Here is a 27,850-nt window from a genome sequence, read left to right as displayed (position 1 = left end):
CGATATCTCCGGTAATATTCAACGTATGAAGATGCTGTTTAGACGGATCATATTATTTTTACCTAGTCTTCAAGAATCAAGCATGAAAACAAGATTCTGAGAGCAGCTCAACTAGCCCAGTGGCCCATTCTGCTCGGCTGGCGGGGGCAGAGAGAAAGTATCTCTCTGAAAAGGGCACCGATAGGCGTTACTTGAAACCGTGATTAAAAGAAGAAAGAGCTTGATTGAATAGAGACTTTTCGAGGACTGAATAAAATAATAAATGATCACCATTTACTGATTTGAAGACAACCTCTTGGTGATTTAAACACGCTCCATTTAACGAGCTTTCATACCTTACGAGCATGTCGTGAAGCTATTAAATACTTATCGTCCATTTTCATAGATGTCTCCCACATGATAAGCGAAAAATGCAACAGGAGGTTAGTAAGGTAAAATGTTCAACCGCCGACATGTTACTTTGTACAAAAATCCTGTCCTTCAAAGTAAATCAATATCAATATTATATTTAAACATGTCGGAAGCGGTATTTAACATTTTTTATAAAATAAGAGTCACCTTTATACCGTGCATTACTTTTATTTTACTTAAATTTGTACGTACGCAATACAACCAATTTTGTACATAATCAATATTATGCGTTGAAGAAAAAGACTACCCTACATACCTGCGATCTCTTGCATTATGGCTTGAAAAGCATGCATATTTTGATGGAGAAAATATCGAAGGTGAAACTGCAAAAAATGGGTACCTGACTTTTTGACTCCTCCCTCTACCTTTGTCACCCACATGTTACATAGTTCCAGACCCCTCCTTCTGGGTAGATGACGTCATTTATGGAAGGTTCCTCCAAAAAAAAATAAAAAAGTAAAAAAATAAAAATACAAAAATACAAAAATACAAAAATACAAAAATAAAAAATAAAAAAATAAAAAAAAAAAAATAAAAAAAAATAAAAAATAAAAATTAAAAAAATATTAGAAAAAACCTTAAGTTTGGTTGATATAAAACACACTAAATTATTTATTTATTAGTGGGATTCAAAGGCGCATTTTTCTGTCGTGCACGATAAATCAAATCCTGGATATTCTTTGCCACCACATACATATACTGCCACGTCCTTACTTTAGGACCAACGAAACTTGAGCTCAAGCTGATTATGGCTGTAGCCAGTGCACCGTGCACCGGGCGTGGTTTGACGTTTGATCCAGTGCCGTGGCGTGAAGACTCGAATATCGATATTTCTCCATTTGAAGCTGTAGTAAAGAATCGATTATCAAGGTGTTCGTTGCGGACACCTTGATAATCGATAATTTTCCATAGATTTAAATGGCAAATCTATCGATATATCGCAAAGCACGCCACGCCACTGGTTTGATCGACGCTTGACGCAACTCTCAAAGTCGTTCGCACGTTTCTCGTGCATAAATTGCTATCGAATCAACTCGGTTTTATTTTGAACAGAGTAACGCTGTTAAAGTTACAAAAGAGTCATCGTTTTCAATGAGCTTACATTTTGTAAGCTCCCCAATTTTATGATTTCGAAACATTAAAAAAAAACTAGTTTCGTCCACAAAATGAGTTTTAATACATAGGTACCCATTTTCTAATTGAAAACTTGACATTACAACGCACTACAACGCTGTGTGTATTTTTCTCAGATCATAAAGAAGAGTCTTACTTACTTTCAAGTTTGAATTTCGTTCAGTTTTCTAATAAAAAATGAAATGTGAGAGAAAAGTAGGTATGGTCTGGTGTTGACAGCTTGTTCCAGGTCAAATCCGATCATTCGGCTCGGATTTGCTCGATGAGTTTGTCATCACAAAATGTGTACAAAATTCGTTGGGATATTGAGTAACGCCGGAATTTCAGCGTCATTTTACAGTACCTCCATATTTTTACAAAAGTCGGTCCACGATTTTTGATCTGAAACTCTCTGAGAAAATCGTATTTTTCGCAACGATCCCTCTCTGCAGTGCATGCTCACCTATCTCTACTTTGTGAGCTGCGTGACGCTTATTTGCACAAACTCGCTACCACGTTTACTTTTCCCTTTTTGAAATACAAAAAATGAAAGAATAAAAAAAGGTTACACAGATTGAGCGACTAGTGCTAGAGCCAGAGGACTGAGAATGTAATTTTATCGGTAAACAGGAAAACCCTCGCGATTTCTGCGATCCGTCGATGTGTGTCGCGATGCACAATGCGGAGGTTTGATCGTCGCGGAAAATCCGGTTTTCTGCTGTTGATCGATTTTAGTATCACAATGTTGCGCACAGCGCGCCAACAATTTCTCGCAAATAATTTCTTATAGTGATTTTTAAATTATGCTATATTTACACAGTAAGCTAATTGGACCGTGTTAAGCAGAAAGGAACCAAGGCACATCAGCTATTACCAAATTCAATTGGACAATTTAGTTTTTTTACATGAAAACAATTTTGCGAATTTGTAACCAAATTACAGTGGATTTCTTTTGCATATGATAACATTTTCAAAGGAATCCGCATACAAGTGTTCTCTTGTAAAAAATTAAATTGCCCTGTTAAAGTTGGCAGCGGCTGATGTGGCTTGGTTCCTTTCTGCTAAACGCGGTCCAATTGTGAAGGGAGTTAAAGCCAAAATAGCTTTTTAGTGTATTTTCCGAAGAAAATACGCTATCATAATCCTCCTTTTTCTCTCATCTTGTCTACTTTATACTCTTCGTCCTTAAAAATTTCCCCATCCTCCGTAAAAAAGAAGTTCTAAAATCTTGAAGTTCTGACGCTAAGGCGTAACCTGTTTCCCACTTGAGTCCTGGAGAGCATGAAATTACATGAACAACAGAGTTCACGTCGAATGAAACAATATCCTCATGTCAGAGAAGTGACAAAGTCACCGACACCAGCCAGTCTTGTGACTAAGACTAGACTTTAGATTTATGCAACATGGAAGTCTTGTCCGCTGAAAAGGACTGCACGGTGATCAGGACTAGATTTATTGTCATAAGTTTTATCGTGACGAGACAGTCTTATTTGGACTACATTTTGCAATTTGGAACTATAAATTCCAGCCCGGTTTAAAAACATCGTATGTGTCATTAGTTTCCCAATGCAAATAAGTGTTTTTTCAGATGAGCCAGAATCTATAGTTCCAAATTGCAAAATGCAGTCCATTTGAGCCTCTGAGTTCCTTTTTCCTGAAACGAGGCGCACTTTTTTGGTGGCAGCATGAAAAAACCTAACAGACGTAAAAATCAAACAAACTCAACAAATTTTGATTTGCTCGTACATTCAATGCGAGCCAAGCAAGATTTTCAAAATTAACCATGACTCACACTACACACACTTTAGGACTGTTAAATGACTAACCTTTCTTTCTTCTCCTGTAGGTGTAATTTTACTTTTTGGAAATGTTAGATTTTACATTTTACTAACTGACTCCTTTTCATCAAGATTATTTTTTTTCTTATTTTTTCCATTTTTTATACTTAATTTGATTATTTTGCAAAAAGGGTTTTTGAAAAAGTGTTCTGATTGGTGTCTTCTCGCGCCCACTACCGTGTGCCCCACTCCGTATCCAAGCGTTGCGTGTTGCGTGACAAAACGGCGCGGCGCACAGTGGAAAAAGCATACCGCCGTGCCAAGGAAGAACGCTGTATAGGTATTCGAATGTTGCGAAATTGCCCCTTCGAAAATATGTATTTACTTTATTAACTTTATGAATATTTTCCCGCGAAATTTTCAGATATTCTAGACGAAATTTTGAACAATTTTTTTTCTAAAAAAAATGAAAAAAAAAACAATTTACAAACTGTTCCGACAATTCGCGATTCGTCGGAAGAGATTTGAGGCGTCTAGAAACAAAACCGCCTATTTCCATTCCCCTGTCTACAAACTGTGCGATCTTACCATTTTCTGCGAGGAGCAACGAAAACTTCCAGTTGTTTTTAACACTTTTCCAAATTTTCTCGTTTGATAACAGAAAATTCACAAATAAGCATGAACATGGAAACTTTTTCGTTCTTTCAATATTAAAATTATAATGATCACACACTTTTTAGGCAGGGCAATGAAAATTGCCGGTTTTGGTTCTAGTCGCCTCATTTGGCAACGCGTAAAGGCTCATATAGCTTTCTTTCTTGGCACGGCACTATAGGAACAGATCGGACATGAAACTTTAAATGAAACCTTCAAAAGTTGTTGTTAATTTCGTCGGATTATACATTTTAATACGGAGTGTTTCATAACGGAAATTTGACGAAAAAAATCAATGGAGCCACTTTGAAACTTCAGCATTTCGCGTTTACGAAAATATAAGCTTTTAAAGTTTCTACTTCCTATCCGAGCACTTCCACCGACTTGCATTATACACCTTGCAGCGCAAAATGGCTCGAGTCAATAGGAGAGGTCGGACAATATTTGGAAACTTTAAAAGCTTATAATTCCGTTTATACGAAACTATGAGGTTCCGAAGGTGTTTCCATAGGTTTCCTCGTCAAATTTTCCTCCAGAAACACCCCTTTAAGTTGGAAATGTGACGATATAATCATCAACATCTGCAGTTGTATGTATGCATAAAGCCGCTTTTATAGCACTCTCTGGCGCTCTGCGACTCCCAGCCGCCAAAGTCCCCTATCCTCCCAAAGCCCTTCAGGAAGTTGGCAAACCATTATTTCTTCTAAAACCCCCTGTCGCCACCCTTTCACTCGGCGTCCCCTTCGTCTCCTCCCAGGAGGAACCCAATCAAGCAACTTCTTTGGCAGCCTTTCGTCCGTCATTCTATTGACATGACCCTACCAGACAAGCTGTCTGGTCATGACGTCGAATATGAAAATCTGCAGTTTTGGTCACAAAATTCATGTGCGACCTGTTCCATGGACTGGATCCACTGTGCGGCGGGGCGGCGTGGCGTTAATACAAGGTCGAGTGAATGTAATTCTTCCTGCGGGGAGAAAGCGATCAGCACAAATGCTCATTGTTGTCGCTCTCCGCGCGATCGGCCCAATTTTTACCCCGTAGTGCGCTCCTTTCTCGACTGGCGGATTTAACGCTAGCATTTTGCAACGACGGTGAAAGATAGAATTTTTGCTGCGCGACTCAAACTCACGAGTCTGGCACTAGGTAACGACTTGCTACTCAATTATTCTGTGCGCCCCTCTCCGGCTGAAGAGGAATTCTGCCGTGTTAAGGAAGAACGTCGTATGAATATTCGAGAGTTGCCAAATTTCCTTCAATTAAATGTTTATTTTTGAAGAAAGTCATGAATATTTTTCCTTTCAATTTTCAGGGACTTTAGTCAAAATTAGGAACGAAATTATCTGAAAAATTGGGAGGAAAATATTCATAAGTTCTCAAGGAAATTCTCGTTTTATCAAAGGAAATTTGGCAGCGCCTGAAGGTTCATACGGCGTTTTTCCGTATCACGGCAGAGTTGTTCTTCCGACCTCTCCCTTTCCTCCCCTCGCACTGTTAAGATGATGGAAAACTCGCTGAAATTGTGGGTTTGTTTCCATCAAACGTATCGTCTTTTTTTTTTTTTTTTTTTTTTTTTTTTTTTTTTTTTTTTTTTTTTAAAAGTTGCACTAGGTTAGAGTATTTTTCATGTGCGATACGTCATCAAAGAGGAGGTTACTCAACAATAATACGTTTTTGCACTACATTCCAGCAATGTATCCTCCTTCTCTCTGACTGAAATACTTTTTCTCCCAAAATACGTCAGCAATTTGGAGATCACTCTGACAATCATGAACTCTTTGCACCAGGCCCCAGCAATATCCACTTTTACCATTACGTTTCAAAAAACATTCTTTAAAAAAATAATAATAAAAAAAAGAATCAATTTTTTGGCTCAATCCCATAGAATTACATTTTAAGAGCAATCGATGCTATAATGTTTTTTCCAAAAAAAAAAAAAAAAAATAACAACTTAATTTGTGTCTCGGTCTCGCAATAACAGCGAATCGACGACTCATTTTTATTTATCTTTTTCTCCGGTTGATACTGAAATTGTAACATTTCGAAACGTTCCGGTTCCGGGTTTTTTTAATTTATCCTTAATTTTTTTGCAGCCTTTCCCCAAATTAAGATGTTATTTGAATTTGATCATGTGTTTTGGCTGATTCAGTTCTTCTCCGTTTTTTAAAAAGGTTGTTTTTCCTATGTGGTGCTCGTTAATCATCAATAATTGAAATATAATGCAAGTTTTGAATATTTTCTGTTGCAGAAAGCACGGACAGCTCTAGCAGTGATGATCCTTCATCTTCAAATAGTAGATTTAGTCGAACGAAGAGGAAAACATTAGAAAATTCTCTAAGCAACTATAGCTTACATCCAAATCGACGCCGTAAAACTAGTCTGTCGGCCAAAGAGAGAAATTTAAGAAGACTTGAAAGCAACGAGAGGGAGCGAATGAGGATGCATTCTCTCAATGATGCCTTTGAAGTAAGTATTTATCCATTTTTTCAATTTACTTTTATTCTTTATACCAAAAAATCTCCCATAAAACCGGTAAATATATACGTTTGGTCATCCTTTGTCCGATTGTTAGCGGACGATTTTGGACAATTTCTAAATGTGTCAGTTGTTTGACGAAAGTAACAATAAGGAGTGATCAATTGGACAGCGTTTAGCAGAAAAGAACCAAGCCACAACAGATATTGCCAAATTTGAATGAACAATTCAATTTCTTACAAGTGAATTTTTGTGCTAGGTTTTTTTTAAAAAATTTTAGGAATTTGCTTGGCACTGTGCAAAAAAATTACTGAAATTTGCAAAAAATCCGTACAATCGTCGTCACGGAAAAAATTAAATTGCCCAATTTAAAGGCAATAGCTTGAGTTCAGAGCCAGTGGTGAGGCGTGAATGATCGTTGATCGATATTTCCCGAGTTGAATAAGCCATGGTAAAGAATCTATTAATAAGGTGTTCGTTGCAAGCATCCTATTCATGGATCCTGTTCCATAGGTTCAAGTTTAAAGTGCAGATCAATCTTGTATCGCAAAGCAGTGTGTTAGCTGCGAGCACTGCCTCATGAGCTAGAATGACCGGAGCGCCTTCAATTTTTAGTACGCAACACTGATGCCCATAGAGCACGAATAGTAGTCACATCAGGGCGCTATTAACGAAATCACTGTCATGTGTTATACTCGGATACCAATACTGAGACACTAAGCAGAAAGTCCGTATGAACAATGGAGCCTTGCCAAATTTTAGAATGTTGTCTTAAAACTGTCTCGTTTCACCGCGTGATAAGAAAAATGATAAAATACGCTGAAATAATTGCGTATAAATACTCCTTTTTATGCTCATCTTTTTTGATAAGAATGTGCCCCCTTTTTGATTTCTGTCTTTACGGAAGTATCTTTCCCGCCATTGTGTTTAACTAATTTGCTTTCTTTTTTGTTTTAGCAACTAAGAGAAGTAATTCCTCATGTTAAAATGCAAAGAAAATTATCAAAAATAGAAACTTTAACGTTAGCTAAGAACTATATTATGGCCCTAACAAACGTGATATGTGAGATGCGGGGCGAAGAAAAACCTTACACGTAAGTTACCTTCATTACTATAACTACATCTGTTACAGTGACGCCACGCGGAAAAAAATCAATGATTCATCAAATAAATTTAAAAATGTCTATAAACTTATAAAAAATATTTTTCTTGTAAGAATAGAGTCATTCATATTCGTTTGAGTGCTCGCGGATGTAAACATTTTGATTAAGTCAATTTTTTCTAAAATCAAAACATATTTTCCCATGAAATATGTCACACGTATTGTAAAAACCAAGTCAAACTTTCTTAAGGCTTGTGTACGTTTTTTCTGAGATAAATTACATTGGAAAGTTTACGCATCATCTTTTGGCACAGAAAACGCCAGTTTGAAAAATTTGCACCAAACGAAGGGTCAGACTAGAGGTTAGAAAAATGTTTCGTGAAATGCTGGGTTTTGATTTATCAGACTATTTTTCTCTCTCTCTATCTTTCTTTTTTCAAATAAAACCCGTCTCTTGGAAAAATATGTAGATAGGAAGAAAAAGAAATATATTGCACTACATAATGAATCATTTTCGAGTCCAGCTTAAAAAGTCAAAATAGATAATCGTCATTTCGTTCAACCTGAATTTCTGACCTTCATTTTTAAATAAAGACGCACTTTTAGTCTCCTAAATCGATCAAAGTTTTCCACACATTCAATTCCATTCTCTCCTCTTTCCATTGCTATTTTTCTATAAAAACTTTCTAACTAAAAGTAACGAATAAGTATACTACCTAGAAAAATAGATAAATCGCAATATCCTTTGACAAAGGTGTCACTTCTCATACTTTTCCGCTTCTCGCACCCTCTAAAGATAGTTTTTTTTTCTCTCTAGGTGGTATAATTGACCAATATCCTCGGTGGATTACCTTTTTTAAATTAAAAGGTTTGTATGAAAAACCAGTGTATAAGTTTATTTATTTTTATTTATTTAATCACAATACCTTTCAAATCTTGTAAAGTTTATTGTGTAATGCTTAAGACAAAGACCAATTTTAAAAGTATTGATGTAAAAAAATTAAAATGTTGTCACTCATTTGCGATTATATATCAAGCATTAAAATCCGGTTTCAAGACCTTGGCCTCATCGTTACTGGTTTTTTTTTTTTTTTTCTTCTTTTTTCTTTTTTTGAGATTTACTTGTGCCTTTGTAGCGCAACTTGTCGAAAAAACTGTTTTTATCATTTTTTAAATCACGTTTTGAGTAAAAGGGCGAAGCGTTTAACTTATAAAAGGTTCATTTTTCGTATACGTGCGTTCAAGTCTCCAGGAAAATAAAAGGCGTAGCCATATCATTTGGGTTTAAAATTTAAGACCATTTGATTTGGGCGATGGGGCAAATAGTTAACCTCCAAATATGGTTCATTTTTAATGCACATGCGTTTAAGTTCCAATCATTTGGTTTGACTTTATTTTTTGTCTTGACAACACAAACCTTGACGAGGTTGTCACTTCATGACAAAAAAGATGAACCATGACTAAATACATATTTGAAATGAAATTTCATTGAAAAGGTCCAGTATTTAAAATAAAATTTAATTTGAGTTGGATTCTACAAAAGTTGTAGCAAAATTTGTACGGTATGCCTGTGTTTTATGAAAAGTGAAAAACTAAAGAATGAGTCAATCCTTTTTTTTTTTTGGTCCCTCAAACATCCTGGATTAACATTCGAACCACGTGTGATCCCTACGTATGCTCAACTTGTGTTTCATACTACATGCCATGCGTGATTCAAAGGTTAAAATCATCCACTCGTTATTTTCACGTTGATTTGAACACCTGTCTCATTTTTCCTGGAAGTGCTCTGAGAGCATCGGTGATCGCTGTAGAGTGTGTTCATAAGTTATTTCACCGAAGGTTAATAAAAAAATCCGTAACTAACGTAAAAACCACACGCACCAAGCAATCATTTCCAAAATCTGTGGCAAATCTGCGTCTCAAAAAAGTCTAAATTTGTCCGTCTTTAAGTATCTCTTAAATGATTTTTCTATATTAGCGTTTAAAATTGCATTTTATAAATTTTAAAACAAATATTGATATCGGTTAAATTAAACTTTCAGTTAAGATCGTGCAAATATGATTTCCTTGGGACAAACATTTCACTAAACTTGTTACAAACCTTGCTTCATTCATGAATACCTCCAAAAATCACTTCAACTTTTGATCTGCCACGAAAAGCGTGCGTAAATAGAGTCTTTTTACATAAAGATGTTGAAACTGCATTTGTGCGTTTCTTCGTTTGTGGCGTTGCAGACTTCTTGTCATAGTTTATTTTCTACGTGAAAAAGGACTGGACGTCTTCTCTTGAAAACTCCCGTAGTTTTCCCTAACTATGTGAGATGTGTTTTGTGAAAATTTCAAGCTATAATGTTCAGGTATTCGTTTAAAAAATAAAAGAGGATCAGAGATTTTGAAACACCACAACCGAGATACGCATGTCGATAAGCGTGTTCGCCCAGTTGGTGATTTTTTAAAGTAGTGTAAGAATACTTCGTTTGCAGTTGTGAGAATGAATCGGAATTTTTGTTTCAGTTTTGTGGACGCAGAATGCTCAGAGGAAGATGACACCGACGTCGAAGATGCAGAGGTAAACAACAATTCATCCTTCCAAGAAGATATGCATCCAGATGCAGTGGTCGACATGAAATGAAATCTCAGGCATCGCTCATGACATCACACGGATCCTCATATTTAGGAATAGTGTTTCTTGCCTTCGAATATCAATCCTTCAATCGTATCTTAATACTTCATATTTTGATCAGCAACAGGAGATAATTTGATGAGATCCGCACGAAATCATTCCAAATGCGGAATCAGGTGTATGAATTGATACATTAAAATGTGTCAACGGACAATACACATTGAAATCGGTGTTAGGTCTACATACCACCTGTCATTTTGGTTAGAATATCTGTGTTTGGACGCGAGAGAGGAGAGTCGCGTAAATAAGCTGATAAATTTTGCAGTGCCTTCATGTTGAATTACCGGAGTTTTTGGAGTTTGTCTGATAGACCGCCTTACTCCATTTCAGGATGCACCTTTTTTTTCTTACGATTTCCGCAACGCTCTGCCATAAATCGCAGGGACACTTAGCATAAGACACGAAATGTTACTGGAAACATAAAGTAGGTGAATCAAAAGATAGGAAGCATAATTTTTTCGGGCATGACGCTCAAGAATGCAATAATTTATGTGACTTAGTAACCTCTTTTTGTCAAAAGGTGAACTTCAAGCATGCACTTAGTCATAATTGTTTTTTCCTGCAATTAATCGAGGTCCGAAAAATCAGATTTATGTATTGGTGCTATAAAGATAAATTTGTAAGATGTAAACCAAAAATTTCTAATGATTTCCAAATCAAGAAGTCTTTTATCTTATGATTTCTCATTGTTTGAGTTTGACTCACCGCACGCATGACCAGTTTTTCTCCCTTTCTGCAGTGTTCATCGCTTTTCTTTTTAGCTTCCCTCATTTTACTCGAGGACAAATTCTTGAAGAACCGTTTGAGGTTTTGTTTTCTAAAAGTGTAGAAAAGTGAGGAATTAAGTGAATCTACCATGAGAACTCATCTGCAATAACTTATATCCTCTTGGAAAATGAGGCGCAGGAGTCACAGTGCGTTTAGAAATATATGCATAAAAAAGACACACAGAAAAAATTAGCAATTCAATCGTTTTATTGAATTTGAGTTAATACTGTTTTCATTTTACAAAACAAATAGGATATTTTCTCTCAAAACATGTTCAAAGCATACGAAAATGAGTTTAAAAGTTAACTGTAAAAATGACGAGCTTTCTGAAGTGACGAAAATTATAACGCATTAAAAAAATGGACTGATTATTAATGGATATGTTCAAGGAGATATTATTATTTTTCTCTTTCTTTTTGAGTTAGGTGTATATTCAGGTATTTTGTCCGCTAGGAGTAAGGGATCCAAGTTCTCAATTTTAATGAGCAAATTCTCATTAAAAGTAAACTGCCTTCTTTCATGCTGTGAGTTGATTTGTCGTGCTGAATTTCCGGAATTAGACCTTTAATTTTATCTTCTGGAGCTCTCTATGGTATTTTTAGAAGAAAATCGATGATCACAAGTCAGACCATGTACGGTGTAAATACTACCAGGATTATCTGATTGTGGAATTCAAAAGTTGTGACTTTCCAATTTTTGTTCTTGAAATTTTTTAGTGAGCACTTCACTTCGAGAGTCACATAAACTGATGACTAAATAACATACAAAAGAAGCACATGATGATAATCATAAAAGGTAATAAATTTATTCAAAATGAACAAGACATAACTTGTGAAAAAAACACTGATTTCCCCAATAATGCTCAATAATGTGCATAATCAGGAGTCTATCAATGGACACCCTGAATCCTAAGATTTTTCTATTTGTTTTACATTTATTTTTCAACTCCTCATTTCTTTGAAAATCTTGATTTGAAAGCAAGTCCAGGGTCCTTCAAGTTTTACTAACAAAACTTTCAAACACAGTAGTCATCCATTCCAACGTTAATACATTGATACGACTCAATTAATGAATCTCGAAGGTATTATTTTAAGTAAAAATTGTGTATATTTTTCTCTATTTTTATTACTCGAAGTAGTTTTAAATGAGTGATTTTTACATTTATTTATTTCATTTTTACCATGTTGTGAAATGAGATGCACACGGAAAAATGTGCGCTATGCCCGAAGACAATGGGTACTGAATTTCTACCCCAAGGGTATTATAGCGGGCATACAGAATCCTGTTGCACCACTGTAGGTGTCTTTTTCGTGTGGGAGCGTAGAATTGTGACCACTCACGGAGGCTTTTGCAGGAGAGCAATTTTGGTCAGGTGCAAACGGAAAATAGGATGTCGATTTTGCGACGGAATCTCAAGCATCCCAATGAATATTTTGTGAACATTTTATTGTCTATTTTTGTGCCAGCACAGCCTCAACATAATGGGTTGAAACTTTGAACGCCCACACAAATTTCAAAACGTCATAGTGCTGTTTGATTTGATAGTTTTGGAAGTTCTTTGTGCCAAAATGTCCCATCCCCTAAAAACTTATGTTGACAGCTCAATTTTGAATTTTTTGGCACTGAGCCCTCTCTCCCGTGTGTGGTCAGAATTTTGTTCGTCCATACCGAAATAGTGCTCAAAGGCTATTAATTTTTTCGTGTAAGCATATGTTATAATTTTATCGAATGATGAAGTAGGCTACAGAACATTAAACAGTTACCATTTTTTATTATTTTTTACAGTGGCACAGCTCATCATTTTTGTTGTATCAATATTAGATTTTCAAAAATTGGAAATATCGTCAATTAATTGGAATTTATTAGAAAGAACGTATTTGTAAGTGTTAAAGTTTTATGCTCGATCTGATTTCCGAATCTAACATAAATTATCTGAAAATTGACTCCGATTTATTTTGATACCTGTAAAGAAATCCGTCCTGTTTATTTAATGTTTTCAACAATGTATCATTGCATAATTGTGATATGATAAAATAAATTTAAGTGATTTATATCTCAAGCTTGCTTCATGTATGGTGCTTCATTTTATGCTCTAGATATATCGTAAATCTGCAAGTATTTTTCATCAGACCTCATAAATGATTGAATTGCTTGCAGATAACTGCTGGACGTTACTTTCCCAAACAAGGGGCCGTCCATAAAATACGTTCCTCATCCAAGGGGGACAGCAAGGGTCGGGAGAAGAATGACATGCAGGTGACAAAGGGGGAAAAGAGTCAAGGAAAAGTGACATCATCACCTTTTCCTATCTAAGTGTAATCTTGTAAATTCAAAAACGCAGCATACCTGAGCATGTCTGAAGAAAGGAACTCACAACCATATAGTATAAATGAGGTAGAAACATTTAAATAGGATATCATCAAACATTCTCAGCATAAGTGTATCGTTCCTAGGTTTAAATTTATCAGTTAAAAAAATGAGAGTAACAGGAAAATAGAAAAAAACACATTAATCAAAATTTATTGAAAACGTTTTTATTTTCCTAAATATTTTAACACAGACATTAGAGTTAATCATACTGTTTCACAGCATCAAAGTTCAAAAATGTGTAGAATTATTTTGAAGAACATATCAATTTGTACCATTGCAAGAATTATTTAAATGTGACACACCATGTAAGGCACTTTACGGTTATTGCGCATTATCCGACTTTTTTTTTATGCTCTACATAGTTCATATCTTGTTCATATCTGGTTTGCAGGTATAGCATGAACTTGTAATGCTCATTCGTAGATTTGTTGAGACGTAACAAAAGCTTGAAAATTGAATAGGAGGGATGTATTTGATCTCTGCCCTCTTAACTTGCGATTGATGCATACGAAAAGGAAGTATGAGTTGCACCTATCACGATTGTAGAAAGTGGTAAAATCCCTAATATACTCAAGAAGCACTCGAAAGCTGTCCATTCATGCTCAATCTTGAATGACTCCTCTTAAGCATTCCTCATGGATTCATAGTTTTATGTTAAACACAATACTTTTAAAGTCGGTGCTGTTGGAATATAAAATACCTATGTAAACTTTAGTTAATTTAACCAAACATGCGCAGCTAATTTTCCTCTAAGCAACACAGATACAAGTTCTTATTCGATTCCACATATCAGCAGCCGGCTTTTTTTTTCAGAATTTCATGATCAAAATCCTGACTTTGTTTACGTGCAAGCCAACTAAATCACCAACTTTTATGCTTTTGAATTGTGAGCGTGATTTTAGAAAAGAAGGAATAATGTAACAACTCCATGAAACTCCTTTTGTTGAGTTCGAGTCGTTTAATATAAATGCACGAGCAGTCCGTAAAGTGAAACATAGTTCTTGAACAATGAAAGGTAGGTACATTTTAAAAACTCGAATAAAACAAATTATAATTTTGACAACATTTGAAGTAAACATTGTAATCTGCCCGTGAGATTTCAGCATTTGTTTTCATTATATTAGGTCATTTTATTTTTCGTAGATTAATATATCCTCATCAGGACCCTTCTCGAGGTTGAAATAAAAGTTGAATTTCTAAGATAGGTCAAATTGGTTTGAAAACTTTGACAAAGACAGAGCAGCACAGCCAATTTAGGGTTTTAATTCCTACAGAAGAATCAAGTGGGACGTTTCCGATTCATTATGGCTTGGTGTTACTACCTAATGAAAGTATTGAAATAATATTTCAACTGAAAATCGGAGGACACGCTCTCTTCCAACTCCTACCTCAAAGTCAAAAGTCATATTGTTGGCGATTGCATGGCGTCTTCTCGTAAGATATGTATATGTTTTTAAAATGTAAGATAATTAATTCTACACTAAGAGAAAATGATTAAGATTGAAAGGCAACGTAATATAAGGCAAGAAAGGATGTGTACACATTGAACATAAAAATATAAAGATGAGCGGCTAGAAAGCTTTTATTGGAGTCCATCAATTGAACGTATTTCTGTCAAACGGAACTAAGCGCCATAAGGCATAAGGGGAGGAAGGTAAAGGGGGGCTTGGATTGGCGGCGGAACCGAGCATCGGGCTCATTCCGTCCTATACTCGCAATGCTTTTCCAGGGCGCTTAGTTCCGTTTGACATAAATACGTCCAATTAGAGCACATTGCGCACTCCACTTTGGCGAGGTGTGAGTATTATGAGTTTTCGTTCATAACTACCTTAATCAGAAACTTTAATGTCACAGTTACAATTAAGAAGTTCAAACGAAAGAATAAATCACAAAAAAGTCCATGCGGTACATTCTGCCCGCAAAATTGCTCATTTCGTAAGTTAAATAAATATATTAGAAAATGAAAGAATACACGAAAAATAACTTCAATGGAGCACCGAAGACAGCTCAATTTTTCAAGTCAGAATCATGTCGACATTGCTTATCCAAAATATTTTTACATGGGAACAAAATCTATAAGTCCTATAAACTTAAAATAAAATAATTCTAATCTCATCAAGTAAGATATTAGTCTTTCTTTGGCGGCAATATTGTATAACTATAAATAATATCCACCACCGTGACGGAGTGGCAAGAACAGGCAAAGATTTGGACTGCATTTTGTAATAAGGAACTATTATTTCTGATTCATCCATAAAATCACTTATCTTCGTACGGAAACAACAGCTCATGTGTTGTTTCTAATCGGAACCAGAAAAAATAGTTCCTTTTTCCAAATTTACTCCACTTTAGTGTTGTTCACGCCGAGTGATTACAGACAAACAAATGAGAGTGACAGAATAACGCGAGATGTCAAAGTAGAAGTAAAAAATGGTTAAAAGATATATTTTTCAATGAAGAATCATGATAATGAATCGAACGTACACCAGTTGGAATGTCGTCGTATTAGCTGATCTATGCTTGGGGTAAAATATGGCGCGTTGCGGTGTAATTTGATTTTCTGATAATATAGGAACACAGTCATTGTATTCCTTTCATCATTAGAATCGTGAGGTTATCGTATACTATTTTTTTTTACACTTTTTTCTTCAATACAATCTTACTCTAAAGTTACAATGTTTTAATGCAAAATATAGTATGGCGCCTTGAATTTGGAAAAAGTAAAACCCCTCTAAAGCTTCGTCATTAAACCTTTAAGAATATGTCGTATTTAGAGATAGAGATAAATATTGAAACATTTACTATTGAAGTTTATCGGACAACTTTATTTTACACGTCACATAAACAACAAAGTAAAGTAAAATAGCAAAACGGTATTTACAAGACATAAAAATAAATAAGATAAAAACTACACTTTTTAAACTGTACAAAAGAAAACTATCAAATACGTTCAATCAATCATTATTTTCCGTCTAAATACCGAATTTGTTACATTCTGTAGCGTCAAAAATAAATTAAGACCACTTTGAGTAAATAAATGCCTACAGTGATATTTTAAAAATCAGATTGGTATAGTCTTGACTTTGTGGCTCGAATGGAAGTATGCGAATACCTTTAAAAACTGCCTTTACAAATCTTAGGGGAGTGGTACTGGTAATTCAACACACATTTTCGGAGAAAAAAGATGAATTAACAATTGCTCAACACGTATGGGCAAACATGTGAAAGCAAAGAGTATATAGATAAACTATGTTAGTGAAGGAAGAATTGATTTCAGTATTAAATCCATTAGGTTACTTTCCTAAGTACAAATGATCGCCTACAGGATTGGTTGAGGGCTAAAATATTTAATTTTACTAGGCATCTTGCCAACTCAAAGGGTTTCACATTTGAATTCAAGGCTGTGCTCTTAAGAAAAATAAATAAAAAAGCGAGAAACACAAGGAAATAACATAAATTTAAGAAAGAATTCAATTCACAAGTTATTCAAAATAAAGTATCTAATTTACACAGTATCAGTTTTTCTGAAAAATCTTTGGATTCTTGATTTTCCTGACTTCAAAGCGTTTCACCATTTAAAAGAATTTTGCTGCAGTTCTTCTTGTGCCGTAACAAGTGACTGGTGGCGCTAATTCTCTAGAGGATACAATCGGTGAAATTTGATTCAACACTTTTAATAATTTCGTAATTTAGTTTACTTGCTTGGAAAAAAAATTAGAGAATTTAGAAGATAGGCAACAAATGAAAATGGAAAACCTGAAAAATGGGGGGTTAAATTTTGATGATTTTCAATACTTCAAAAATGAATGTCTCGCCAATTTTAACCCTTTGTTGCATGAGCTAATCGTTGATTTTGAAAAGGAAATCGACAACGTACAGTATTTTTTCGACAATAAATTCAGTTGGAATCGATTTTTGTAGTTTTTTTAAAGTCAGCAGATCAGACTTATAATGCTTACCAAAAATCATTTCTTGCTTTGATTCAATTTAATACTCCAGCATAGAAATGAAGCTGAAAACCGTTTGTTGCTTTCATGAAACGCTATGCAACAAAGAGTTAAGTGTAGAACAAGTGCAGATGAAACGCCGTCGGAAGAAGATTAGTCAGACATGTTTTCAATATATGAAAAAAAAATCGATGGAAACGTAATTTCAATGAAAATACTGTATCACTGGTTAGGTAGCACAGTTATGCTGAAATATTTTTTTCTCAAAGAATTCGAAACTCGTCTTGTAAGCCTAATAAGATATAAATATTGAATTACCTTATTTAATTCATTGAAAGCACTCCGAAAGGCAAGAAAACAATATTTGAGAAATTACATGATTGATTGAACACAAAAACACAGATATGCCTAAAGTCAGGTACCCTAGAGTCTCACTGAGTGACATTTATCAGTTCTTAAGCTGTTTTCACTCATCAATTTGCCCATCCACGTTCAAATAAAATACATGACCATTCTCTGAGGGTGAGTTTTACCCGGCCTAAAATTAGTGCGGTGGTAACAATGACAGTTAAAAATCGTGAGGAGACTTCGTTTAGTATCGTGCATATTCTCTGTGAAAAATACGTCACGCTGACGATTGCTGATGCGGGATCCATGCGCGTCAGCAAACATATCCTTCTGGGAAGAAACTGGCACATTGAGCGAGCACCTTTTTGGCATAGAGAGCCCACGTATTTTAACAAGGGTAGAAACAGCGGTGATTCTTGAAACTTGGCAACACAGATTTCCCTCCATTTAAAACCATAAAACATATCAATTTTAGAAGTGACAATTTGCCTCACTAAGAATCCATTTTTTTACTCACATTCAAACGAAGGAATTACAATGCTGCCAACCTCCAAGAATCGCTACTGAGTGGATAGCTGACGTAAGGTGCACATTGAGGACCAGCACCGTTGTGCGCAGTCAGTTCGGACGTAATATTCTCCCCAAAAATGGCAATGGAGTAATAAAAAATGCACACGAAATTCACAGCAGAAAATTAAAAAAGTCCGTGGCTAATACCTCAGAAAACACTGCATTTTTCATAAATGACAGCCAAAAGCAAACTTTTGTTATAAAAATTTAACTTTGGATGCTAAATTGCACGATTGCCAAGGTTTCCTCGAAGAGAATTGTGAGAAATTCAAATCTAAATAAACACATTATCTTGGAAGCTGTTACTGTAATTGTTTTCGTGTATAATTTCAACGGTTTTAAACAATTGCTTTCTGCCGTTTTCTTGAAATTTATCGATTTAAAGACGATTGAAATTACACGTAAAACATGTCGGTAACCGTTTTTAAGACCGTTGTTTGTTTTTTGAGGTAGGTTTATTCACATTCCTCACCACAACTTTGGTTTCTGGCGACGAGGAAAAAAAGCTCGGGAAAATTTGAAATTTCGCATAATGGACCACGCAAATTGTGCAACGAAGACTGAATTTTCAGACTTTTTTTAATCGCTCGACAATTTTCCTGCGATTTCACCGATGAACAGTCCACTCAGTTCGCTGTATCTTTTATTTGCAAGAGACTCATTGAAATAGCAAGGATTTACAGATGCCAATCACACAGATTAAGAGGATTTGATCATCATCATCACCAAACATTTGGCCGAGGACGACCTCAATAAAAACATAAATACATTTTTGGCAAGATATATAACTCAGTCAAGAATTTGTTTTCTTTCAAGCTCCTAAGTAGCACAGATTGAAATAAATTGCAATTACATGGCAAAATTATTGCCATTGCATCGGAGTGGCACGAAAGTTGCCTATCTACTGATTGAAGGGGCACTTCTTGTTGCAATGTATTGCAATGAAATTGAAATGTAAGCTGCAATTTCTCATTGCTATCTCTCTGATACACGGAGCTCACCTCGTTGATTGTTCAAAACGGCGTTAATTGACCAAATAATATACATACATAGCAACTTTGTGGCAAAAAATTGCAATTTTATTTCATTGTTTTCATTGGACTGTGCTACTTGGGCTCGAGTGAAGGTCTAGATCATTTCGAAAGTGAAGAAATGGGAACTTGATCATTTGTAGATAAGCTTGGAAAACGCTTATATAGTTGATAACTTAAAACAAGAAATGGTAGAGGAAAATGTGATAAAATTTCAACATCTACAAGCTAGGATCAGGGTCGAGTTCAGTCTCTTGAGTAGCGTTATTGAGTAAGGAGTAGGAGTCGGATCCCTGGAGGATGATGAGCCTGTGTTGTCCGTTCACGATGAAGCTGCTGCCTCGCCGGAACTTGGCTTTCCCCCGCTCGAAGTTCTCTTGCGTGAAGACGATGTCTTTGTACGCCCTCACGAAGATGAAAACGAGGATCGAGGCTCCGAAAATCACCATGCCCACCGTTACGTACGGCATGATTTTCTCCGAGTAAATTGCTAACTGAATCCACCGTAGAATGTGTGGTGGGAGATCGCCGACACCCTGAAAAGCATCAGAGAAAATTAGAAGAATTTCCAAAAAACCAAAACAACCCATAGACCGTATTCGATAGTGGTTCCATGTATCGTTTGCTTCAAAACAATAGAACATAACCTCTAAAAAAATTTAGGATTCAAGTTGGAAAAGTTGAAAATGAGAAAATTCCCAACAATATCACTTTCGATTGACATTTGGTACTCGTGCAAAAGAATAAAAAAATCTATGACAAAACCCCGATTCCTCAGATTTCTAGATTTCCTTTCGAGGCTATGTTTACAAGTTGAACCAATCGATATTGATACAATTTCACCTGTTTGATTTATCGACTAAGATCTATATAGCTGCAAATGCGAGTGGGGGCTCTATTGCGAATGACTAAAAAGAGACTACGAGATACTATTTCTTCTCTTTTCCTTCCTCCGTTTCTCAATTGAGGGAAGCAATGAGGGGCTTGGAGGAAAAGGCGTCTGAGTGCAGTATTTGAAAAAAAAAATAAGTTACTGAAAACTAGTCTTGAAATATATTGACGGTGAAACTACTGAACTGCATATATCGGTTTCAAACGTCGTAGACTTCCTGTCATACCTTATTTTTTAGGTAGGAATCTACTCAACTTCAATTTTTAAAAACTTCCAAAATTTTTCTGCCCGGTGTGTGAATAAAAATCTGTGAGAACTTCAAGGAATGACAATGGTTTGTCCTCCTTCACAAAAATAAAATGGGAGCGGAGACGTTGAAACACCGGAAACGAGATATGTGGTCTGGTAGTCTCACTGTCGATATTCTGTGAAAACTTTCCTACCAAAATGCCATTTTCAAGCATCAAAAAGTGAGATTGAACGATTTCCACCGCATAAGGCTTCATGTAATTATGAAACATACAATGCAGATTTCTTGAAATAATAAAAACTGCGTCTTGCCCTTTAAGCCCTTCATTGTGTAAAATTTACTAGGATTTTTTTGATGTGCTTGGAGCTATTATCCTATTTTAAATAGTCATTCCATCGTATGTTTGAGTTGAAAATATGAAACTTTGCAACATTTTTAAAAGCTCCTAGTAATTCTTTTTGGGTAGAAATATCAGTTGTGTTTATTTGTGTATTATCCGCCAACAGACAAGAAATCACCACGATCAGGACTCACTCAAAATCGAGATTTCCTATGAAAAAATAAGAAAAGAAGAAGGATTGATTAACATAAAATGTTACTTACTTCTTCAACCCACATAATGGGGAAGGTAATGGACGGAAACTGCCTAACGATATGAATATTTGATTGTTCCACGGCTAAGTTTAACTGAACTTTGACTCGAGCCTCCAACGGCACTCCTAATTTCTGAAATGATAAGAGAGAGAGGAAAAAATGAAATCACGGTGTTCAATACTAATTTTCATTATGACGGCGTTTTGTGAAAGGGGAGCAACTTTTAAAAGAGAGAGGTTTTGATTAAATAAAATTTATATTTTATGGCATTCTAAAGAATGCTTATAGAAACAAAATGTACTAATCAAGCGGCTTCCCTGCACTAAACTTCTAGATTTTACTTTGATCATGCCGAGGGAAAATTTTTTAATTATTTTGAAAAAATTCTTATTTTTCTTAAAATATTAATTCTGAAAAAATCTCTACCTTCCAAGTGGCAAGAAATTCAATTAAAATCCAAAAAGGAAAAGAGTGGCAGTTGACTCCTTTCCAGACTTTCAAATAGTGTAACAAAAATTATTGTGGTGAATTAAAAATGTCCGTCGGATAATTTAGCAACTGTGGTAAAATACACATCTTTCACACTCTAACCTAAATCGGGCAAGTAATGCACCGTGAATTCTAGGTTCTAGGTACGCAAAACAACCATTTTTATCCATTTTTGATCACAAAAAAGGCAAGCCTCTTATATTACACGATTTACTCACAGGTTGGATTTTGAAGAATGTTTGATGTTTTTCAGGGTCTGGCGTCAATCCATCGACTGCATCCAGTAATGCGGGGTCTGCCTGATAAAAATGCGGAAATGACAGCAGGACTGGGGCATCTGCGAAAATTAATTGTTAGACTATTAGTGCAAACATTTTCGGACGAGATAGTCACGCTTCGGGACAAGCAAACCAGTACCTAAGTCAATTTGTGATGTATTAAGTCTAGGACGTAACTGTCACAGGCGCTCAGTAATCGCCGGCAATTAGTAAACGGCATGCGTTTTAACTCGTCTAATTGCAATTACTCGCGTGGACATATTAAATATTTCATCGGTGGAGAACTTGAAAAGCACTACTGCGGCCGGCTTGAAGCGCCTTCAAGTCATGATGATACTCTACGCATTGCCATGAGAGTTACAGTTGCCTCATTGAGCCAAACTCAACAAAGGTCATATATTTCACTGCACGTAATCGCGAGAATCAATCGAGAATAATTCCTCTAATGAGTCGAGACTGGCATAGAGTTTTGAGGGTGCACTGAAAAAATGTACGGAAAACATTTTTTTCATATAAAAAATATTCTTTGATTTGGAGAGACTTTTTTCAGACAAAAGAATTTATAAGGAGCTTTTTTTTGAGAGAAAAAAGTTGCATTGATTCGAAAAAGTTTTTATTTTGAGGAAGAAATGAGAGTCATCGTTATTTATATACTTCCTCACAAAATCATACTTCTTTGAATTAAAAATACCTCATTTAGATTAGAAAAATGTATTAAAATCATAAAAAATACATTGTCCTCAAGAAATGTTTTTCAAATGGAGGAGAATTTTATTTTAATTGGAGAAAATAACGATTTTTGACAATGTTCCAGTGAGTGCGTGGGTGAATATGTGTGTATTTGGCTCACCAAATTGACAGGGGCTAATATTTTGGAGGCCTTTGGGCGGGCAAGGGATGTTGCCTGGGCAATAGCATTTGTTGTCCGAGTGAAGTTCACCGGGTTGAAATATATCGTCGTCGGGTGTGTAATAGCCCACGTTCACACCGTTCTTCTCCGTGTCGTGACGATACCGCAACGGCCAGATCCGACAGAGGTCTTTGTCATACACGTGCACTACGTCCGAATTCGTGAAAGCACGGGGAGGGAAGAACGACCCTGTGTAAAAAGAAAATTTACATTCTTAATAAATACTAGGAGCTGATATTAAAATGGGGAAGAAGATTATATTGAATGTTGACTGAGTAAAAGACGCCAGACAAGATGCTTTATTGGGTTTCTCCTGGGAGGAGACGAAGGGGACGCCCAGTGAAAGGGTGGCGACCAGAGACGAAGAGAGACCATCCTTTTGCTATCTTACCAAAGGTGGAAGTTTTTACTTCGGAACTACAACATTCATCTGTTGACCTACCTACTAGATGGGTGCTTGACAACGTGTTGAGTATTCCGTCTTGCAAAAAAAAAAAAAAAAAAAAAACGATGCTTGGTAAACTTGTTTGGCTCAAGACGTCACACAAACATCATCATCTATCTAGTAGGTATAAGATGACTGTTGCTCTCATATGGTTGTTCATAAGGAAGAGTTAAATCCCCGGAAGTTAAAGTCTCCACCCATCACCAAAAGGCTAAAAGAGGGTCTCTCTTGGTCTCTGGTGGTATGACAAGGAATTTTACGAGAGATGAGGCGGTGCCAACCATGTATTCATATTGACAATATTTAAAAAGGCATTCGTAAGTTTTCGGAAAGATTAGGAGGATTTTTTGGGAAGACATTTGGACAATTGAAAGGTACCTTCTGAGGCAGCTATCGAGTTGCATGGGGCTGAGTCCCAGTACGGCAAGTGGTCCAATCCATTGAGTTTGTCCATAACTCCGAATTGATGCATTCCGGTGTGGCCAGTGTAGATAGTAGAAATTTCATTCAATGTTCCGTTTCTCTGCAAAAAAATGATTATTTGTTACAAAAAAGATCATTAAAAAATAGCTGATACGTTCAGAAACAGAGATAATTCTTTGAAAGATTGCAGAAGCAAAATTGGAGCCCTGAGAGAATGAAATAATTTCGAATTTAAAGAAAACGAAAAGCTGAAAAAACAATGAAACAACCATATCTGGTTCAAAAGGATTTAGCGCTTTGCGTCATCTTCTTAAGTAATGCTTGCATGTAAAGCCGGATGTATATGCTTTTGTGCGTCTTCATGTAGATAAATAATTCAGATGGATAGCATCATTCTATAACACAAATTGAAATGGGGAACATATGACGATTGAGAGTGCAAAAAACCTCATGCACTTACATGTCCCTTGGTTTGGAAAAGTGAGTTTATTTTTTTATCTCTTTTCTGTGTTTTATAGATTTGCCAACAGAAATAAAAGTAATAAATCAGTAGAGCACTTTCTAATCTCGTAAGGTGTGTCCAATTCAATCTCTAAAAACATATAATACGGCTGGTTAAGACTCACTCCAAGAAAGAGGCCCATCTTTTTCGGTGGGCGTTTCCCTTTCGGAAAATATCTGTTGGCCAATGACGTGAGAGTATCATCATATCCAAAAACGAGTTCTTGCGCCGTGACCGTCTTGAATGGTGTCATATCGGTCATCACCCGTAGAAACAGCGACAGGGTTGCTTTCACGATAGGTTTCAAGCTATTTGCTTGCGTTGTCAGCGTCTGTAAAACCAGAGAGGAAATAGTGGTCAAATGATAACATCGATAAAATATCTTTAGATAGAAAAATACATTATATGACTTAAAAAATGGCAGTCACATACCCGATATTGTCAGGAAAGTAGACAGAGTGGTAAAAAAAGATAGTTTTTCTGTCTCAGTTCAGAAACAACTTATATGGCTTCAATTTTCTAATGCAGATAGGTGCTTTCATGAAAAAAACAGACATTGTGGTTCCTCGTTGCAAAATGAAGTCCAAACATAAATGGGTCTTATTTAAAATGGGAAATCAATAATATTTTGTGACGATTACGCAAATATCTATATGCGAAACAGTGGCGTGGCGTGCTTTGCGATATATCGATTGAAACGACACTCAAACCTCTGAAAAAAGATCGATTATCAGGGTGTTCGCAGCTAACACCTTAGTAATCGATTCTTTACCATAGCTTCAAATGGCGATATATCGATAATCTATCATTCACGCCACGCCACTGATGCGAAATCACTTTTTAGAATGGGAAAATTCTATTTTAAAAAAATAAGCTCCATTAATCACATTGTGAACTTTACTCGAAGTTTACCTCTTTTTTAATTCGGAATTTAAAAAATGTAAAATATGATAGCCTTCCATTCATTGTTTTGTTTCGCACGAGCTATTAAATGAATTTCTTTAATATATTATTTTATTTACCATATACAGAGGTCTAAGTATCAACCGCGTGAGATAGGCAATGTAGAAAAAAAGATATAAAAAAATCGAGGAAGAATGAAAAAAAACTGATTTAAAATATTGATGAGGGATGCTTGTGACAGCGAATCCTTCTTGTTTTATAACTTGAGTGCTAATTGCAACATAAATACGCGGAGTGCAATTCTATGATTATCGGAAAAAGATGATTGGAATGTGACGGCAACGTTCGGGTGACATTGAGACAGTATTTGCTCGGCAGGACTTTATATTAAAACTCACGGAACTGAGGAACGTTTGCATATACGATTCATCAAATCAATAAAACGTCCAACTGACGTTTTATTGCTGAGGTGCGAAAAACAATGACAAACATGAGCTTCGAATTCCGTCACGAGACTTGCGAGCGGGAACCTTCCGTCCCCGCGAACACGTTAGTCCAGTGCGTTAAGCTAAAGGCAACATTTTCGATGTTGGATGTGATTGTGGTATTATCATTTTTTGAAGGCGAATTATCTGAGCGACCGGACGAGAGAACGTGAGAGTACCCAGGAGTGCGGGCTACTGACACAAGGCAACTACTTCAGCTAACCCCACCGCACTGTCGTTCTCGGAAATAACCGTGGATCTACTTTGCGTTTACAATTGAGTTACGTGGTTTTTGCTCAGTAGCATAACTTTACTTACAGTTGGACCGCGTCTGGCAGAAAGGAACCAAGCCTCATCACTTATTTCCAACGGGGAAATTTAATTTTTTACAAGGGAACGTTTGTCCGGATTTCTTTGAACATTTTAGGGAAATTGCTTGATTCTAGGCAAAAAATTCACTGAAATTTGCACAAACATCCGAACAACCGTTTTCATGTAAAACATTAAATTGCTCACTTTAATTTGGCAATAGTTAATGTGGCTTGGTTCCTTTCTCGGATTGAAATTCTATATTGTTATTTTCTTGAGACAATCATGATTTGCACCACCTTTTTTTGGTGTATTAATTGGTAACGAATAAGCAGTGGGCCTGAGGAAGACTTGCAAATTTTTAACGGACGTAGTGATCTAAGAATTGTCTGATAGATGGAACTACTGCACTAATTTGAAAAGATCTGCGGTGCGTACGGCCTATTCTTGACATTAAAACAAGATGGACGTATTTCTACCAAACAGACCTATGTGGAGGTGAGAAATATGGGGTGTGCTCGTTGAAGCTGCATAAGAAGCAATGTAAAAGTGGGCGTGATTCCTTTTGAAGAATTGGAAAAGCGGGATATTACATTCTATCAAACAGACCTATGTGCCAACTGAATGCGGAACTCATGAGCCGCGGGCATGGCAAGATAGCGTTGTGGACAGGGCTCATGAGTTAAAGACTCCCTCTAGCGATCTCCCCCTCGCTCGAGTGCGCACTATCATTGCCGCTGACGTCACTGGCGCTTTATTATTCCCATTCCCTCTTACGGCCAGAGAACTAACGAGCACATCCCACATTTCTCACCTCCACATAGGTCTGTTTGGTGGAAATACGTCCAGATATATAATGATTTCATTTTGACAACGTTGCTTACCAGTAGGGGTATGTTGGGTACAACAAATTTCGTTTCCGGGTCCGCTATTGACAGTTCCGGCACAAATTCTAATATTTTCCTGTGTTGAAAACTGACGGTACCGTTGTCATGAAACTTGATGTTTACCTTCTCCATGTCCTCTCTGAAACATAAAATGAATTTCAAAATAAATTTAAATTATTCTGTTAGGTTAAAACGTCTCTGTGACACCCTGGAATCTTGTTTCTGTGACGTTACCGCTGTGCGTGATTTATCTGTGACAAAACTCCGAGGAAAGACCAATGACGCACTTGAACGTAGCGCAGCGCATTGCAATTAACACTTTTACTATCTAAAACCTATCCATGAATTTTCATCCAACTTCCTATGTGAGCCTTGTCTACGTAATTCCTCTTATTTTTAACCAGCGCAACGAGGGCTCCAGGTTCAAGGGTAAAAGATGATTTGATGCTTTTCAGGATGACATTCGTCAGAAAGGGAAGGTGTAGATTGAGGGTGAGTCAACGTTGACGACCTGGCGAAGACAAGGTTGCCAAATTAGTCACTAAAATATGGTGACTTTACATAGGGTGAAATGGGGGAGAAATGCTGATTTTTAGCATATCTGGCAATACTGGAAGAAGAGGTGACATGCTGCACGCAAAAAGTCTTTGCATCTACCTCTGACTCCAACTAATTGCCTGGCTGTGATTAATTTTACACTGATGAGTTGGATAATTCGCCAATGATTGCTTGACAGATGATTATTGACGCACTAAACGACGCGGATCGATTATGGCGTATAATTATTTGCGATTCAACAGCGTGATGATTCCATGTGACATGCTCAGTTTTGTCACTGCAACGGCAACTTCAAAATATTTCTAAGGAAGTAGGTTCATGTTTTCAGTTAAGAAGGAAACATTTTCAATAGTGACCGAATTAATACAAATTGAGTAGGTAACAGAAAATAAATAATCAATGATGCGTTTTCAATAGGATAGCTTTCATAAAATTCAGTTCATTTTTCACTTAAAGGGCGGATATCATCAATCAACATAATTTTGTTCATCTGAGGGTTTAAAAGCCTAAGGAATTGGATCTATGTATTAAAATTGTTTTACGATGGATAATAATTTGGAAATGTATCTTGTACATCTTCATCAACTATGGATCAATATTTTGAAGCGCGAATCAATCATATGCGGATGAAGTAATCTTTTAAGATTGCTTTATTTCATAAAATGTAGAGGCGTC

General features: G+C 36.2%; 2 protein-coding genes across 4 annotated transcripts in view; one reads left to right on the top strand and one right to left on the bottom strand.

Moving 5' to 3' along the window:
• The window catches only part of LOC109031730 (protein dimmed), a 50,444-nt gene extending 37,401 nt beyond the window's left edge, over window positions 1-13,043 (top strand). For 2 of the 3 annotated variants that reach the window (XM_019043432.2, XM_019043431.2), the window contains exons 3-5: window positions 6,205-6,422; window positions 7,389-7,525; window positions 10,048-13,043. In XM_019043432.2, the coding sequence (XP_018898977.1) occupies window positions 6,205-6,422; window positions 7,389-7,525; window positions 10,048-10,165 (473 nt within the window). In that variant the 3' untranslated portion in view covers window positions 10,166-13,043. Of the gene's footprint in view, window positions 1-6,204; window positions 6,423-7,388; window positions 7,526-8,350; window positions 8,402-10,047 lie in introns of all 3 variants that reach the window. The other variant, XM_019043433.2, reaches the window with a different exon arrangement.
• A 453-nt stretch (window positions 13,044-13,496) lies between these two features.
• dsb (scavenger receptor class B member debris buster) overlaps window positions 13,497-27,850 on the bottom strand; it is a 67,846-nt gene continuing 53,492 nt past the window's right edge. Inside the window, exons 4-10 of the mRNA XM_019043437.2 lie at window positions 26,615-26,756; window positions 24,158-24,364; window positions 23,487-23,631; window positions 22,604-22,852; window positions 21,694-21,812; window positions 20,996-21,118; window positions 13,497-19,786 (exon numbers count right to left, since the gene is read on the bottom strand). Of these exons, the coding sequence (XP_018898982.1) occupies window positions 19,472-19,786; window positions 20,996-21,118; window positions 21,694-21,812; window positions 22,604-22,852; window positions 23,487-23,631; window positions 24,158-24,364; window positions 26,615-26,756 (1,300 nt within the window). The 3' untranslated portion in view covers window positions 13,497-19,471. The remainder of the gene's footprint in view (window positions 19,787-20,995; window positions 21,119-21,693; window positions 21,813-22,603; window positions 22,853-23,486; window positions 23,632-24,157; window positions 24,365-26,614; window positions 26,757-27,850) is intronic.

This window comes from Bemisia tabaci, chromosome 4 (genome assembly GCF_918797505.1).
Source record: "Bemisia tabaci chromosome 4, PGI_BMITA_v3".
NCBI classification, from domain to species: Eukaryota; Metazoa; Arthropoda; class Insecta; order Hemiptera; family Aleyrodidae; genus Bemisia; species Bemisia tabaci.
This window is presented reverse-complemented; position numbering and strand designations above follow the sequence as displayed.